Below are 16770 nucleotides of genomic sequence, written 5' to 3' on the forward strand. Positions count from 1 at the left end.
TAAAAAAGCATCAGCTATTATTCATTCTCTGCTAAAATTTACCAATGATCCCAATATTTTGAACTGGAGAAACATAATATGAAACCATTGTGCACTTCTTGTTCTACTTTACTGTATTGTTACATTCACAAATATAAAAAGTATTTTATAAGCATGATTGGTCATGCAAACTTCCTAAAACTACTACTCACTACTTTTCTGACAAAGTGATATCTTTCAAAATCATACTCTCCATAGGCCATAATTACCGTGTTTTACATGTCTTATTACCTAAGTCTCCTGTGTCATCTCAAGAAAATTCTAGTTATTTCCCTTGTAATATCGGGTTCATTGTAGACCCAGTTCATACTTGGGATCAGCTATTACATAGTGGTATGCAATCACCAAAACAAAGATGAATATGCCTAAGAAATTGGCCAAAAAGCCAAGGTCCTGATCATCAATCATCTGTCCCACAATGGAAAAAAACAATCTAATTAGTTTATGCAATAAATGTTTGATTAAAAAAATGATTGTTAGGAAATCCCTAAACATCAACAAATTCAACATTGTCAGACCAAAATCAAAATAACATTTTTGTTCAACTTGCATGATACTCACCTACAAAAAGCAGTATGCAGATCTAATTTACCCATCTCCTTATTCCAGATATCTAATAAAAATGCCAACTCTATGACAGCTTGAATAATCAAATGCACCAGAAAAATATGACTTGCCAATACAGCTAATTTTTATCACCAAAATAAGATGTTTTAAAATTGTGGACACCTTTCTACTTAACCAAGTTTGTAATATCATCAACTGGTAGTAGTTTGTGTGAAGACACAGAAGGAAACAAGACTCGAGGGCTTTTCGCCAAGCAGGCTAATATACTCCCCAGGGATTTTGATTATATATCACACTCCAGATGCCATTTCTGAGATCTTCAAACTTTATAAGTTTGTTCATTTCAAAATAGCCCTTGCCATGGCAATTTAGTTTGGGTTACCAAGTTCAAACCATTATGTATTTTGCAAACCATGGTTTATTTGTCAAATAAGCACATGGGTAAAAGCATTTTAGGAGACTAAAACATCTCACATGAGTCCCATCAAGAAGCCAATAGCCTGGATGTCATGGAACATGTTTTCTTAATCATACCATCTCTAAGTCCTAATGAACTCACTCCAACCCATCTCTTGTCCTTGAGGGGTATAGGTGTTTGGGGAGTCATCACAGTAGCTGAATATTGACTATCCTTGTCCCTGATTGGACGGGAGTGGGTGAGTCCAAGTTTCCAGCAAATTCTTCCAGCCCTTAGGACATTTTGTTGATTGCCATGAATCTTCTGAGTCTCATGGTGGAGCCTCTACATTTATTAAAGATGATATTGAAAATAGAGCCACTAGACCTAGTGCTCAACCTTGTCAACCTCCCAGAAGAAAGTGCATATGATGCTGATGAAGCACACTGACGGTTCTAAATATGCTTCCTTTTACACCACAGCTACTCAGATTCTATATGCTTCCTTTTACAGCCATCAGAACATGCTGGGAAAGTTGTTCCAACACCCCAAGTAGAGTTGTCATCTTTGCAAATGTGCCAGCCAGCCCATGCTAGGGCTTCATGAGGTGATACATTTGGTTTCTCAGTTGTTCTTACGTTGGCATTCTTACATCCAAGGGCGAGTTCTTCATAGCTATCTCATTGTCTTCTGTCGAAGAATTCTTGCTAGGATGTAAGCAAAATACTACCTCCGGATATTTGTAATAGATCAAAAAAGAGCTATATTCTGAATCTTCAAGGCTAAGTTTGCTCAAGAACAAGGTAAGGTTTGTGTTAAGTAGTTGAAGACTTACCCAGTACTTTGAGTTGGACAATATTTGGTTTGTGGAAGATATAAGTCAAGACTGAATATAACAGCCTAGCATTCTATTTGAACCAAAAAGATCTTATAGATAGGTAGCAGAAGTGGGTTAGCAAGCTGCAATGTCATGACCCCACCTTTAAGAAATTACTCTTACCAAACAAATCACAGTACATTAAAGAATCAAGCACTGCCTTCAAAACTTTAGCAAAGAAGAAACCAAGGACCAGCAATCCATTATGATCAATATTAATTAGCAGCAATTCCAAAACGAGGATAATTAATTGCCATATGATTTGCATTAAGCAAAGTAGCGCTTGGATTAAGGGAAGGCTCATCCCTTGTAAGCATTGTGATGATTATAAGGACATATAAAGGACATTAAATCATTTGCAAAAACATCATAAAAATTGAGACATGGGATATCTATTGGAAACTAAGAATAGTTTTCAGCAGGAATACTATTTTTAAATCAATTAGAAGTATAATCTTAAAATATAAATTACAAATATCCCTTAGCAATCTATTTTGAATTTATTAGAAATGTCTTGCAAATAGGAAGGACGGCCAGCCTTTCAAGTTCACGAGAGCTAGAGGATCAGTAATTCTTCATATCAAGTATATCACCCCAAGATGGATAGATGGGAGGTTGTGCCATGCTTGTGGGCTGAGAGGCTGAATGGACCAAAAAATAATTCCATGTTCTTGGGCTTGGTTGAAGAGGACAGTCTTCATGCATCCTATCATGCATGCCACCCTGAGATGCATGGACTAGAGGCCCTGCCAGGCATGGGCCAGGAGGCAAAATGGACCAGAAATCTATTCCATGTTCTTGGGCTTAGTCAAGGAGGATGGGCAGCCTCCAATGTTGATTGAAGGATGGAATGGATTTAAAATACTTCCATGCTCTCGCAATACAAGGATGCTTATCCTTCAGATTGCAGTTTTTGAGCACTTCCAATGAATTCCTAATATGGTTGACTATAGGCCCTGGAATAATTATTAATGATTTTAATTCATTTTGATTTAGATATGCATGATGTTTATATGGGTTTGGATGCTATCATGGATTCTTGACATTTAATGTTTAATACTTTATGGATTTAGATGATATCATTAATTCATGATACTTACTGTTATTATTGTCAGATTTTAGTGATAATATTGTTTACGGGACCTAAACCAGGATAAACTTATAAAAAGAGCATTAATTACTATTTGAAATTTTATTATAAGCTTATATTTTCTCAAATTAAGTTGAAAAAGTTGTTTTGGGTAAAAATCAAGAATATTGCAAAAAGGGACATCACCATCAAGAATGTTGAGGTCGATGCTTTATCACAAAGAACTCACCTATGTTCTATTACAGATATAGGTGTGGATTGGATGAATTCACCACTAGCAGAATATGCCGAGTATGCATTGGAAAATGACATATTGGAAGGAAGACTACAACATGACAAATACAAGGTGGTAGAGGAGCTCATTCTCTATAAAGATAGAATATATCTTACTGCAGCACCTGTTGATGTGTGTTTTATTACCACACCAACAACAGAATAAAATATTGACGTATCTTATCCTCTCTTGACCAAAATCCCGTGTATGCTAAGATTGTGAAAGATCATACAAGTGACTACAAGGTTATTTACTATCAGGTCTTGACTTGTGGATGAGCTCAATGGTTGATGATATGCTGGTATCACAAAGGGACTTACGTTTGAATCGGTCTTCACTTCTTCCGCAATGTTGACTGGCATTCCTTCATCAGATATTGCAATCTTGTGATGCTTCTTTAAATGACAAAAGTGAAATGAGCTGAAATTAAAGAAGAAAGGGTTAGAAGGATCTAAATCTCCTCCTAATGAGGATGATAACAGTAGATAGTGCTCCACTGGACAAACTCCCAATAACCAAGCTCTGCTTTGCCAAGATCAACTCCAACTCCGCACAAATTGGTACAATCTTCTAAGGATTGTGCAAAGAATTTTAACATCACACATATTCACCAACATTTTGAACAATGGATACAATAATGGAAGTTAAGCATCCATATAAAAGGGGCTAAGGCTAACGATTACATGTCGATTAAAATCAAAGCACTATATCTAACAAATCAATCTCACTCTAATATTCCCTTTCAGCATATGAAATGTGTGCTCAATGCACACATGAGGAGGTGAGAAGGATTTGTGGGCATTTAAAAAATCCTCAACCTTTCCAAATTTGTGCTCTAAGAGCATTTGACTTGCCTAAGTGACTCCAAAGCTCTAAGCACATCTAGAGACACTCGATGGACTTTCTTTTTCAAGTATTCCTCCATTTTGATGAAATAGTGCTTAGGTCACATTTTGAGACTTGTGGTGGACTTGTATTTCCTCCTTGCATTCCATGATCATTGTCAATATGCATTGGGCACCTCTTGGGGCACCTATGGCAGACATTTATTTTGCTTCTTTCCTCAACTAAAATCACGCTCCGAGCACGTTGAAGACTCATTGGTGGATTTGTCTACATTTTGAGACTTCCATCAGTATGCATAATATGCACTGAGGGTGCATTTGAAAGGGTGTGGAGGATTTATGCTCATAACATTTCACGGTGATAGAAAAACACACTGAGCATAAATAGAAGTTTCTTCCATTCTTTTTCCTTCAAAACACTTCCAACAAAGGAGCAACTGTGCTTTGAGCACACAAAGCATTTGATGGATTATCTGATTTGGACATACAAGTGTAGGCAACTCAGACTTGTATTGAAAAGCATTGTGCATTGATGTCAGTCTTGTGGTGTTCCCCTTCCTGTGTTGTTACTTGAACCTCAATGATGAACTTTGGATTTTTTATTATTTCCTAAACATTGAAGATCTGGCATTCATGAATGCGTGTACGAGGCATATGCAATTTACTAAAGGACTCCTTGGTGTTGAGACACCTATGAGCATAGTTAGTGTATTTTTCAATAACAATTGATAAATTATGTTCAATGTTCTATGGCACCATGTCTGCTAGATGATTTTTTATGACTTTAATTTGGAATTTTCATTGTCCACTGAAATATGGTACCGCATGGACTTTTGAAATCTTGCACACATTATTTCATCCAGGTACTTCATTACAAAATGCTCAGGAATTCCTTTTCTCAATTTGAATTGAAGCCTCATTTGTGTTTTCTCTTGCTTACAAGTGTTGAGCCTAACTTACACTAAATCATTCCAGCTCATTTCACAAGTAATCTTAAATCTATATTGATGCCGGAGCTCTGGAAGTGCTCACCTAGCCTGCTCACCTTTTCAAAGGATTCAGAACTCAAGACTTTACTCAACTTTACAACTTTAAAACAAGAAACACCTCTAAATTGGAACTTGGAATTACCACTTCACTCAAAACTTGGTCAAATTTATCATTTCTCAATTGGAACTGAAGCGAGACTAGGTGACTGCTACTAGAGCTACCGACAGAAAGAGAACCAAAAAGCGGGGGAAGCAAACCCAAGAAGAGGGGGTCCCCATTTGCAATGGGTTCATGTGTGAAAAGGTCACAACAAGACTGAAGATGAAAGAAAAGATTAAGAGGGCATACTATGATACTCCATTAGCCAAACATCAAGGTTACTATAAAAGAACAAGCAAGGGAGAGATTTTCTTGAAAAGGCCATAACAGGGGATATCAACTATGGATGCTGGTAGCCAGTTTCTTATTTATGGAAATCTTCAAATTGCATGGGCCACCTAAGAACATTGTAGTAACATAGATAGTAGATTCCTAATTTTGTTTTGACAATAAGACCTCTTCAAATTGGCGGAATAGAATTCACCCCAAGCACAAGTTACCACTTCAACATAGATGGGCCAATTGAAACTATACACAAGTGACTTGAAGGGTATTTAGGTTATTATGTTGCAAGGCAATAGACATCATCGGTCAAGTGGCTATACCTAGGAGAATATTGCCAAAAAAGCAATAATCTGCAATAAATTCTGATTGTACCCAACTAATTGAAAATTGCGAAACTAGCTGATTTTCACTGAAAAAATTGCAATTCACAATATAAATGTGACCTGATTTTCAATGAATTATTGCATTGATGTAATGTTAAAATCCCAAAAAAGGCAATAAAACATGAAAAAAAAATCATTGCAAAAAGCCATGAAACCCTGAAAAGCCCGTAAAAATTATCACGTCACTCAAAAAACAAACTGATTATGGGACACAATAAAAGTTAGTTCAGAATCGGCATAGAAACAATTTTCTATTTTGTCCGTGTTATTTTTCTGAACTCTGAAGAATCTTGCATAATAAATAAGGTAAAAACATGTTAGAAAGCAAAAAAGACAGGCAAATAAATGAAATAAGCTTGCATAACAATTCATGTGTATATTTTGAAGATACAAAAATACATGCAAAGTTATAGCGATTAGATCTACTAACAGTGTAGACTTTTTGAGAGGGACGAAAACAATTGTATGATTGATTTCCTGTCATTGTAATGGTTTAAAAAAATTGCCTTTACCATTTGCTATTCTTGAAAGACTGATTTACTAATCTTGTTTTCAAAGTTCTATTTCATGATTTTTTTTTGAAAAAATAAAATTATCTCCTACCCTAGGCCCAAGGGTGGAAACTTCATGCCCCTTAGACTCATGTGGTCCCTAACCATTCTCGTAGTGGACCTAGTGATTCTTGCACATCATTCCACTTTATATGCCGTCATTCTCTTATTATTGAGGATCCCTTCTGGTTCACTTCAAAAACTGGTCAACGTGGAGTTTGTAGGGGAGACTACAATAGGGTACCCTTAAAATGACCCTCTACCCTAGGCCCAACAACAAAAACTCTCCTACTTGGCCTCATGTGGTCCTTAACCATCTTCATGAGCTGGTATATCTAGTGAGGTATACACCACTGTTCCCCCTCCTTGCACTCCCTTATCATATGATGATCAATTTTTTAAATAGAGAATCATACAATTGCTCGTATATTATATAATGCATAGATACATAAATAATAATTTATGTGTTCATTAAATATGTACATTTATCCACATATAACTGTCACAAACATGTACATATATGTATATATAAGAAAAATATCTTTATATACCACAAGGAGCAGATATGTTATTATTCAGATCAGTCCGCTGCAAATGAGAGCTTAACTTGTAGTTCAATTAACTTTTTAGGTCCTGCGTACCTCATTTCTTATGTTTGTATATATCATAAGCTGATCTGTTCTTGGTAGTGCTGACAGCAATACACTTTCTTCTTAAGATCTTCTCGTTGGAAGCATTTGCCGTTGCACCAAAAGCTTGAACTTTTAATGCCTAATACAAATGCCCAGATTAAACCGGAACCACGGCACAAATCTCCAAGGAGGTGCTGACCAGCAAGTCAACACTCTCAACAATCTCCCCCTCAGCACCGACTGAGCCTTCAGCACCCACTGAAGGGACACTCAAACCCGTGACCCAAGGCTCTGATACCACTTGTTGGAAGCGTTTGCCACTGCACCAAAAGCTCGAACTTTCAATGCCCAGATTAACCCAAATCCACGGCACAAATCTCCAAGGAGGTGCTGACCATCAAGTCAACACTCTCAACACTTCTCATTACCTTCTCAAGATCTGCCCCTATATCTTCTTAAGATCTGCTTAGAAAGTCTGATATCAATAATTTCAGGCCTGCTTTAAGTCTACCAAAGAATGGAGGAGAACTGCCTTGCCAAACTTCCCATTCACCTCTCGCCTAAACTTTGTTTTAAATCTTATCCAAAACACCCCTTTAATAAGGGATTTGACTCTTCCAGAGATGGGTGATTCCTTTATAAGGGGTGATTCCTTCAGAATGGTAAGCCCTTGCAAAACAAATATATGTGCGTGTGTGTGTGTGTGTGTGTATTCTAATTTAAATCACAAGGACGGCGCAAAAACAGTAAAACTTTCAAGGGCTGGCCTGCCCTATTTTTCCCTAGATCAGCCCTTAAATGGTCACAAGTAATTATTATTATTTTTTTATTAGCAATCTGCTGATATTAATATAGTTGGCCTTACTTTCTTCTGCCCTGGTCAGCCCTTTGCCATGCATCACCTAGGTCTAAGTATTTGAGAATGTTGTGAAAGGTTTGTTGGTTGCTGCAACTAAGGTTCCAGAGAGGGGACAAGACAAAGATTACTCATGTTTAAGCCTAAACAATAGGTTAGAAACAACATTCAAACAATAGAAAATTATACTTGAAGATTCAAAAACTAAATAATCACTAAATGATAAGTTAGCAGTAACTAGAACCAAATCAACTTCATTAAATAATGATTGGAACCATACTCATAAGATAATTAAAATATACAATTGTAAGAATTCCTAGAGTTAGTATGCTTTTGTAACTAACATATTTCGGAGATCTGATGTATGAAACCTTTCTCGTTCCCCATTTTACTCAGTAAATCTAGATCTTGTTAAATGACTTAAGACCTTGGTGTAATCCTTAATCCTTATTCTCTTTCACTTATTGATTTGACATTAGAATATTAATAAATGATTAAAATTATGAGTTATCCATTGACGAGGCCAATCAGGAAGCAGTGGGGTATTTCCAATCCATTATGAATCAGGGGACAAAAAATAATGAAAAGGAAAGGAATGATATGCTGGATAAAATACCATCAGTAACCAATGAGGCAGACAATGCAGAATTCTATAGAAGTATAACCAGGCAAGAGGTCAGAATAGCCACAATCCCCAGGTGCAGACGGGTTTCCAGCTAAATTCTATCAGTTCTTTTGGGAGTTTATAGGGGAAGATTTATAACAAGGTAGTGGAAGAATCCATGAAGGCCACTATGTTCGGAGTCTTGAACAATATATTCCTAGTTTTCGTCCCAAAGAAGAAAGATACAGTTTGCATTTTAGTGACTACCTACTTATAGCATTATTCATTTCAAAATATGAAGTGATAATAAAGGTGATTGCCAATTGATTGAAGAAGGTTTTGCACAAAATCATTTCAGGGGAACAGAGTGGATTCCCACCAAGGCGATCTATAGTGGAAGTAATAATTGTTTCTCATGAAGCTATTCACACGGCCGGAAAAACTAGAATGCCTCGCATGGTGATCAAATGGATATATTGAAATCCTATGACCATGTAGAAGCAGAATCGGTCGAATGGGCCTCCTTTTTGCTTATTATCATAGCAGATGCACTTGGCGGGAATATCTCCCATTAATTATATCAGATTTCCACAATCCATTTATAATATCTCACATGTCAGGATGGAGGGTCAATGGAAAGGAATAAAAGTTGCTTCTGGTATTAAAGTTGTCACTCATCAGCAATTTGTTGATGACACCATTCTATTTGGGAGCACTTGGAGAGTGGAGGCCAGAAATATCAAGAAGTTGTTGGATGACTACATTATTGTCTGAGAATAGAGCATCAACTAGAGAAAGTCTGAAGTTTTCTTCCTAAATGTTCAGCCTAGCCTTCAAAGAGAAATAGCTCACGTTCTAGACTTGAGAAGAACTAATTTTTCAAGAAGATTCTAGAGATTCTATTGTTTGTTCGAAACAACAAAAAGTGCTAGTAGGAGAATCTGATCAATAGTTGTAGGAACAAAATGGAAATTTGGAAAGGGATATGGTTAAGTTCTACAGGCAGAATACTCATGTTGAATGCAGTACTCTAACATTCCAATCTATTCAATCTAATACATGAAATTTCCTAGGGAAATTGAGAATATTCTAATACAAATTATGAGGAGATTCTTCTAGAATGGGACAAAGCACGCAAGAAATTCCCATTTATATTATGGGAGAAATTTGCAGACCACAAGTAGCGGGAGGAGTGTGACTAAAGCAACTCAGCATAATGAACATGGCTATGGAGGCCAAGTTTGTTAAGTACATGCATACTGCAGCCAGAAATGGGTTCAGATTCTTAGGGAGAAATACTTGGACTCTGATGAACCAATAAGATTCTCAACACAAGAGACCCCCTAGAAGATCAACAATTAGGAACCATATATTAGATTGCTGAGATATAATCACTAAACATATTACTTGGGAACTGAAACAACAGAAGTGCATCGTTTTGGGAACACTCATGGGAGGAGTATTTGGCTCTAATCAGTAATCCCAACTTGGAGCGTATAAGAAGGGAAACAAGTAGACTTTGAAGGAGAAAAAATTGTAACTATAGAGAGATTGTAGTGTCACAAGGAATATTAAGGTGGCAACGGAAAGTTTTGGAGGAATTAAATGTGCTGCAAGATCAAAAGGATACCTTGACAAAGATCCTAGAAGGAAGATGTTTTCCTATCTCAGAGAAGATGTGATCTGTTGGTGTGCATCCAATGGATGGGGAATACAAAGTATATTGAGATACAATAGAAAGGAAGCTATAATAGATGATCAAAAATGGCCAATAAACCTTTTATGGGGAAAGGATTGCTTAGCCAAGGCTAGGGCTTTCAAATTGCTAACAATTCAAAAAATAAATACTTGCGCAAGATAGGTCGGAAAAGCTTGGAATAGTGGTGCCAAGAAGATGTTACCTCCATAAAAACATGGAAGAAAATAAGTCATCTCCTCTTGACTTCCTCTCAAAATTAAATCTCCAAAGCACATTACCACAACTTGAAGTACTAGTTTGAAACGTTGCCAAGGAAGATCAAACAAGGCATCTTTGATAATACAAGGAAGATCAAACAAGGCACCTTTGATAGTTTGTGGTGGGTTATCCCCTCATTGATTACTTGGGAACTCTACAAAGAATGAAATTGAAGGGTATTTACTGATAAATCAATGCCCAGGGAAAACTTGACCAATAACAAACTCAAGCAACAAAAAAATTCACGTGAAGATGTTAGATGGCAAGCCCTTGAGGTTGTTTGGATAAAATAAATTTTGATGGGACCTCCAGAAGGAATTGGTGTTGTGAGTTTTATACCACTACAACATGCAAGATGAAGCACTCAATGTTTCAAGATGAAACACCAAACATTGAATCCTCTCTTGAACAAAGACACCATGTATGCTAAAGATTGCAAAGAAAGATAATTGAAGCAACTCCATGGTTCCTTCTAACAGTGGACTTGACTCAATTGTAATGATGTGATATGCTAGAATCACAAAGGGACTTGTGCTAGCTCGGTTATACTTGGCAACTTGATTTTACAAATGACATATATTTCGACTTCCAACTTACAAAATGAAATGCAAATGAGCTTAAGGATCTAAACTAATTCTACGTTTACTCTAGAATGCAATGGATTGTGAATATCTCTGTGACTCTACTGGTCCATTTGGTTCCTGGAATTTGCTATTCCGGATTTGTTATTCTGGATTTGATATTTCGGATTTGTTATTCGGGACCCATTTGGTTCACCAAAAAATACCATACAGGAATACCTCACTATGAATCAAAATATTGCTCTAAATTTAGGTAATCCCAAAGGCTGAAAACCTCTAAAAAGAGACTCTGTAAGGAGCACCTAACTCAAATATTGTTGAGGACAAACACCATTTCTTTCTATATTGTGACAGGAGACGCAGTTAAAAATGTAATATGTATAGCACCTTGAAATATTATGAAAACCAAATGAAAATTGCAGTTCGTTTTAATACTGGATACCCTTCCAAACAAATTTCTGTACAAACAAAAAAAAATTGACAAGTTGTGCATACCCGTTTGATCAGTAGGTGTACTCCCATAACATCTTTTTCTCTATTTATTTTACAAGGACCCAGAGATGAAAAAATGTGTTGAGATATGTACTCCAAAGAATCAATATAGGGTTGATCAAAGAATCAAATCAATGGGATGATTTGTACTCCTAAGAGGATGCAACCCTTCTGACCTCTAAAGAGACAAAATAGCAGCCTATTCATGTTAGGAAAATGGGTGTTGTATAAATCTTTAAAAAAACAGAATAATGATTGTACTAACAATGAACTCTAAAATAGAGTTTACAAATGCTAATAATAGCGTAAACAAAAAAGCAAATTTGTCATAATAAAAATGTCTATAAATAGAATTGAATAAGAAAACTAAAAAGAAAGGCTAAAGAATGCCTAAATGATCATTAATTAAGGTTCTAAAAAAATGAGCTAAATTTGGCAAGAACCTAGGTTACCAAAAATATTCTAATGCCCTCCCTTAATGGTCATTCTATCAACTACTTTGTAGATGACAATACTGTTAATATTATAATTCAGTCGGATATATTAAATTATATATGTGAGATATATAAATAATTTATGACATGGAATAATTTAACTCATATTGTAATATTTAATTAATTATTACAATTATAGTTGTCAGTATGTTGATTTTCTGATAATGAATAGACATGTCCCATGAAGTGACATGTCTCTTCTTGGTTGATTCTCCATATAAATGGAAGAGATCGTTGCTTTGGAAAATGCACACCTAACATGGCAGTGCAAATACATTTGCAGTGATCCGAGAAAACCAACATGATATCAGAGCAAGGCTGCTAATGAAATAGAAAAGGAAGCAGTGATTTCTGCTTTTTCTAAAGAATATTTCTTTGACATTAAGGAGAATATGTGAAATAGGTCTGCAAGAAGCACAAAGGAGTTGAACAGTTCATTGCAGCGACTGAATAATAAATATAGAAAAATATATATCTCTATAAATAGGCAATGCTGGTTAATAATAGCGATGATGAACACTCGACAATATAGTAAACAACAAGAATATTATGATGCAGTGCTTAAGACAAAGGAATAAATAATTTAAAAGAAACAATTTGGTAAATTTCACTGATTCAATTACACTGCGGACAAGAAAGATATGAAAATGATACAAAAAAAGGCAGTCATGAATTAGGAATTAGCAATCAATAATTATTAAAGTATATTCCTAAGTGTTAACAAGGAGTCCGCTGAGTGATTCAGAGATGTCAGGTCATTAAATCCAATCAAAGAAACTTGATTGCGGATAGGGTCTTTAGGGCTTGCACTCTTCTCTCAGAGTTGTGGCGATATACTTTGTCCTTACCTTGAAGCAACAAACCATACACGTAGGTGGAAAAGGACATGGAAAGAAAAAACTAAATATGTTGAAAGGGAAATGTCTTATTGCCTTAACCCTTTGGTACATTTGATGAAAGACATGAAGAAAGATGGCACAAGGTCAAACAGGGTAATGACGAAGACCCTATACATTTTATTGGGTTTGTTTCCCCAACAATCTACAATTAGCATTCTCCATTCAATGTTATAGTGAGAGGAGTGAATCAAAAAGGACACACAAATCATGATTAGGAATTGGAGTTGACAAATTAAGACACCTACGAATGAGCAGATCATCGACGTGGCCAAGGGTGGCACCCACACTGTAAATATCCATTGGTCCGCATATTTAATATAGAGGTAATATATTTTTTGCCATTATTAAAGACCATGAAGATATATACATACAAGCCCTATATATCTAATATGCCATTTAATATATGATGATTGTGTATGTATATAAAGTAACTATATTTTCTAAACAAGTTGTTATGAATATAAGTGAAATTGGTCACTTTAGATTTTTATATGTGGCATATATATCTATGTAGATAATGGAATATATGCTTATATGTTCGAAGTATAGACATTTATCTATGTTATTGGAATAATCTTATATAATTATGCAGGACTATTTATCCTTGAGTATTATAGAGTCTATCTCTTGTTTTTCTTTTCTATAAGAGCTATGCGCCTTGATCTTTTCCTCCAAGAATGATTTTGCAGGAAAAGAGTGATTGATATCAGATTTAGAGGGAGTCCAACACTTTGTTAAAGGTGACTTTGGATGATTGATATTTAGAGGGGGTTCGAAAGTCCAAGTGTGTGTCTCACTGATTTTTTAATGGACCTACCACCTGTGTACATCATGAGGAAGTGACGACTTCCAAATGATTATCACTTGTATTAGCAAAAGTTATTAGAAGGTGACGATCTTACAATAACTTAAATCGTGATACACATTTTATGTAACTATTGAAATGGATTGTGATAAATTATCTTGTAAATCAACAAATAAGTGTTAGATGTCATTCACTTGACAGTCTATGAGTTGTTTGTATAGATATATAATAGGTATTTGGTGAATATCATGTGTTGATATTTTGCAGGCCATTACCTTATTAAATACTTGGTGATTATCATATGTTGATATTCTATAGGCCAATACTCAAAGTACTTGGTGAACATCATATTTTGATATTCTTGAGGCCTTTACTCATGATATCAAATGTGATATCAAAATGATGGATATCTTCTGATCAAATATATCCTTAAATTTTCCCATTTTGAATATTACCAATGGCATAATATCTATGTGTTTTATCCTTCATTAAGAGGGAGTGTTAATGTTATAATTGAATTGGATAAATTAAATTATATATATGAGATAGATATATAATTTATGACAAATATTATGTGAAATAATTTAACTTATATTGTAATAATTAATTCATTATTACAATTATAGTTGTCATTATGTTAATTTTGTGCTAATGAATAGACATGTTGGTTGATTCTCCATATAAATGGAAGAGATTGTAGCTTTGGAAAACACATACCTAACATGGCAGTGCAAATACATTTGCAGCAATCTAGGAAAACCAACAAATACATGTCTTGCAATTACAAATACTTCAGAACATTCTGCTACTACTGATACCCTCCTTGGATTTACAGAATGTTAATGACCAAGAGTAGCCTAGGAAACAAAAGAGAAGTGATCCCCTTCTTCACAATGGTTTGCAACCAGTGGATATAGTTTGCCACTAACTCTTCCACTAAAACTCCTAGAATTTGCAAAACTGCTAACCAAAAAGCATCACAAAAGCATTGAACCTGATGTTGGATAATCAAACTGCCCTTCCCTAGAAATTGAGATACACATTGAGAGCAGTTGCCACGATTTTGAGGAAGAATTTGGCAAAGCCTCCAACCTTTGCAGATGAGTAGGATGCCCCATAACTGACAACAAAATACCATGATTTGAAGAGTACAAAGCAATGTTTTTTCGCATTATCCTTGCCCCATGATTGTTGGTCACAAATTTTCCAACGTCAAGGTCTGGGGGCAATTCCCCTATCTTTAGCCACCCCACATTCCACTATTGTCGCTTGTGCTAGCACAATGCCCAACCTCTATACAGTTTGTTTGGGGTCAATTGTCGCCGAATGCTTGTTGAATGTCTCATTCGTTTTGTTGTCGACAACAGACCAATAGTAAACATTGTGATGAAAGGCTCAATGTGAATGATTTACATGGTGCTTGGTGTTGTTATATGATTGCAATGTGTTTGATAGTTTGCCCCTTTGCTTGTCGGCCAAAGAATAGAACAGCTAGATGCTCTCGATTGAATAGGATATATATAGAGAATGTCTAGCTCTTGATTTGGGGATAAGGTCCTCTGTTATGACCTCCATGGTTCATAGCTCCAATCAAAAGCACTTACCCATAAAAAAGCATTGATGTTTGGAACAAACAATAAAAAGCCTAAAAAAATCCCAAGCAAACTTTGCATATTACAAAAAACTAAAATGATTCTTTATGCAAAAAATTGATAAAAAACGAACACAATTTTCGAGGTGAAAATTTGATCAAAACAAAACATGATTGTTGAGGTGAAAACTCAATCAAAACCAAACATGATTTTTGAGGTGAAAAATCAATCAAAACCAAATATGAAGCCAAGCTATGGATCAAAGAATATGAAACTCTACTTTTGAGGAAAAACTATAAGTAAAACCCAACTGAATTTCTTTTAAGGAAAAAAATACATGAATAATAGCCACTACACAATTTTTTTGAGGAAAATTTATTAAAACCCTTGCATAAGATGAGTTGATCACAATGCATAGGAGGTAATCTTCTTCAAATCTAAATATAGAGAAACTAGGTTATTCTGTCAAGACCCTTCGTGTTAAGACTATGCAGTTGCCAACCATTTCTTGCAATCTATATTCATGTGACCAAACTTGTGAAAATAATTACACTATATTGACTCTTTCTTTGAAGATGTCAGAAATTCACCTAAGTCTTTCTAAGGAGGAAACTAAGGTGTCCTTGTGTTCTTGTATGATACTTGCACTAGAAAGGCCACCTGCTTAGAAGATGAGGAGTTAGCATGACTTCCAAATTGTTGCTTCCATCTATCCTACTACAAAAGCTTGTTGCAGATATCAAAGAATGTCAAGTCAACACTAGTAGAAGTGATAGTGAGCATCTCTATGACATGCTCGTAGGATTGCGGCAAGCTTTTCAACGTTATCACTACCATATCCTCTCCCTCCATCTTGCGGTCAATAGCTTCTAACTAGTCATATAGATCCTTGAATTTCAACAAATGTGTGTAGAGAGTCATCTTCTCATCCATCATGATAGAAAATAGCAACTTCTTCAAAAAGAAAGCAAGACTCTTGTCGAATGTCTCATAAAGATCCTTCAAGATGTCACAAATTTCTTTAGTTGTTTCATTGGAAGGCACCTAAGAGAGTTGATCATCGGCAGCTGAAAGTTTGAGTAGCATGACAATTTCACAATTGCGTTCATCGCATTTATCCTAATCTATCTAAACCTAAGTAGCAAGTACCTCTGTACCAAGAATGATCTTAAAAAGACAATGTTATTCAAATATTGTCATCGTGCACTACTTCTAGGTGTTGTAGTTGCAGTCATTAAACCATTGATTTCTTTCCAACATAGTATCGGTCAGGATGTCATCATTAAAACGGAGGTTACCAGTCGACCTTGTGAGGACACAAAAATCGAAGCCCACTACACAAGCTAGAAAAAATGGAAACCAAATAAGAAAATAGTTTGTATGAGCCTACCAAAAAAATTGTCAGAATATTTTTTTGAGACATTAACGATTTGACCTTCATGTGTAGCAATTATAGAAAAA

The 16770-nt window shown here is 35.6% G+C and overlaps 1 protein-coding gene across 1 annotated transcript; it reads right to left on the reverse strand.

Annotated features, from left to right (window-relative positions):
* Positions 1–212: 212 nt before the first annotated feature.
* LOC149531871 (dolichyl-diphosphooligosaccharide--protein glycosyltransferase subunit 4A) lies at positions 213–447 on the reverse strand. The gene has a single exon (XM_089810098.1). The coding sequence runs from the start codon at positions 445–447 to the stop codon at positions 328–330; it is 120 nt and encodes a 39-aa protein (XP_089666224.1). The 3' UTR covers positions 213–327.
* Positions 448–16770: the final 16323 nt, after the last annotated feature.

Source organism: Cupressus sempervirens, chromosome 11 (genome assembly GCF_028749045.1).
Source record: "Cupressus sempervirens isolate cs-2001-9-10 chromosome 11, ASM2874904v1, whole genome shotgun sequence".
Lineage (NCBI taxonomy): Eukaryota > Viridiplantae > Streptophyta > Pinopsida > Cupressales > Cupressaceae > Cupressus > Cupressus sempervirens.

What these genes read in the sequence shown, in the direction of transcription:
- LOC149531871 (XM_089810098.1), bottom strand. Translation starts at nt 447, where the DNA reads ATGATTGATGATCAGGACCTTGGCTTTTTGGCCAATTTCTTAGGCATA.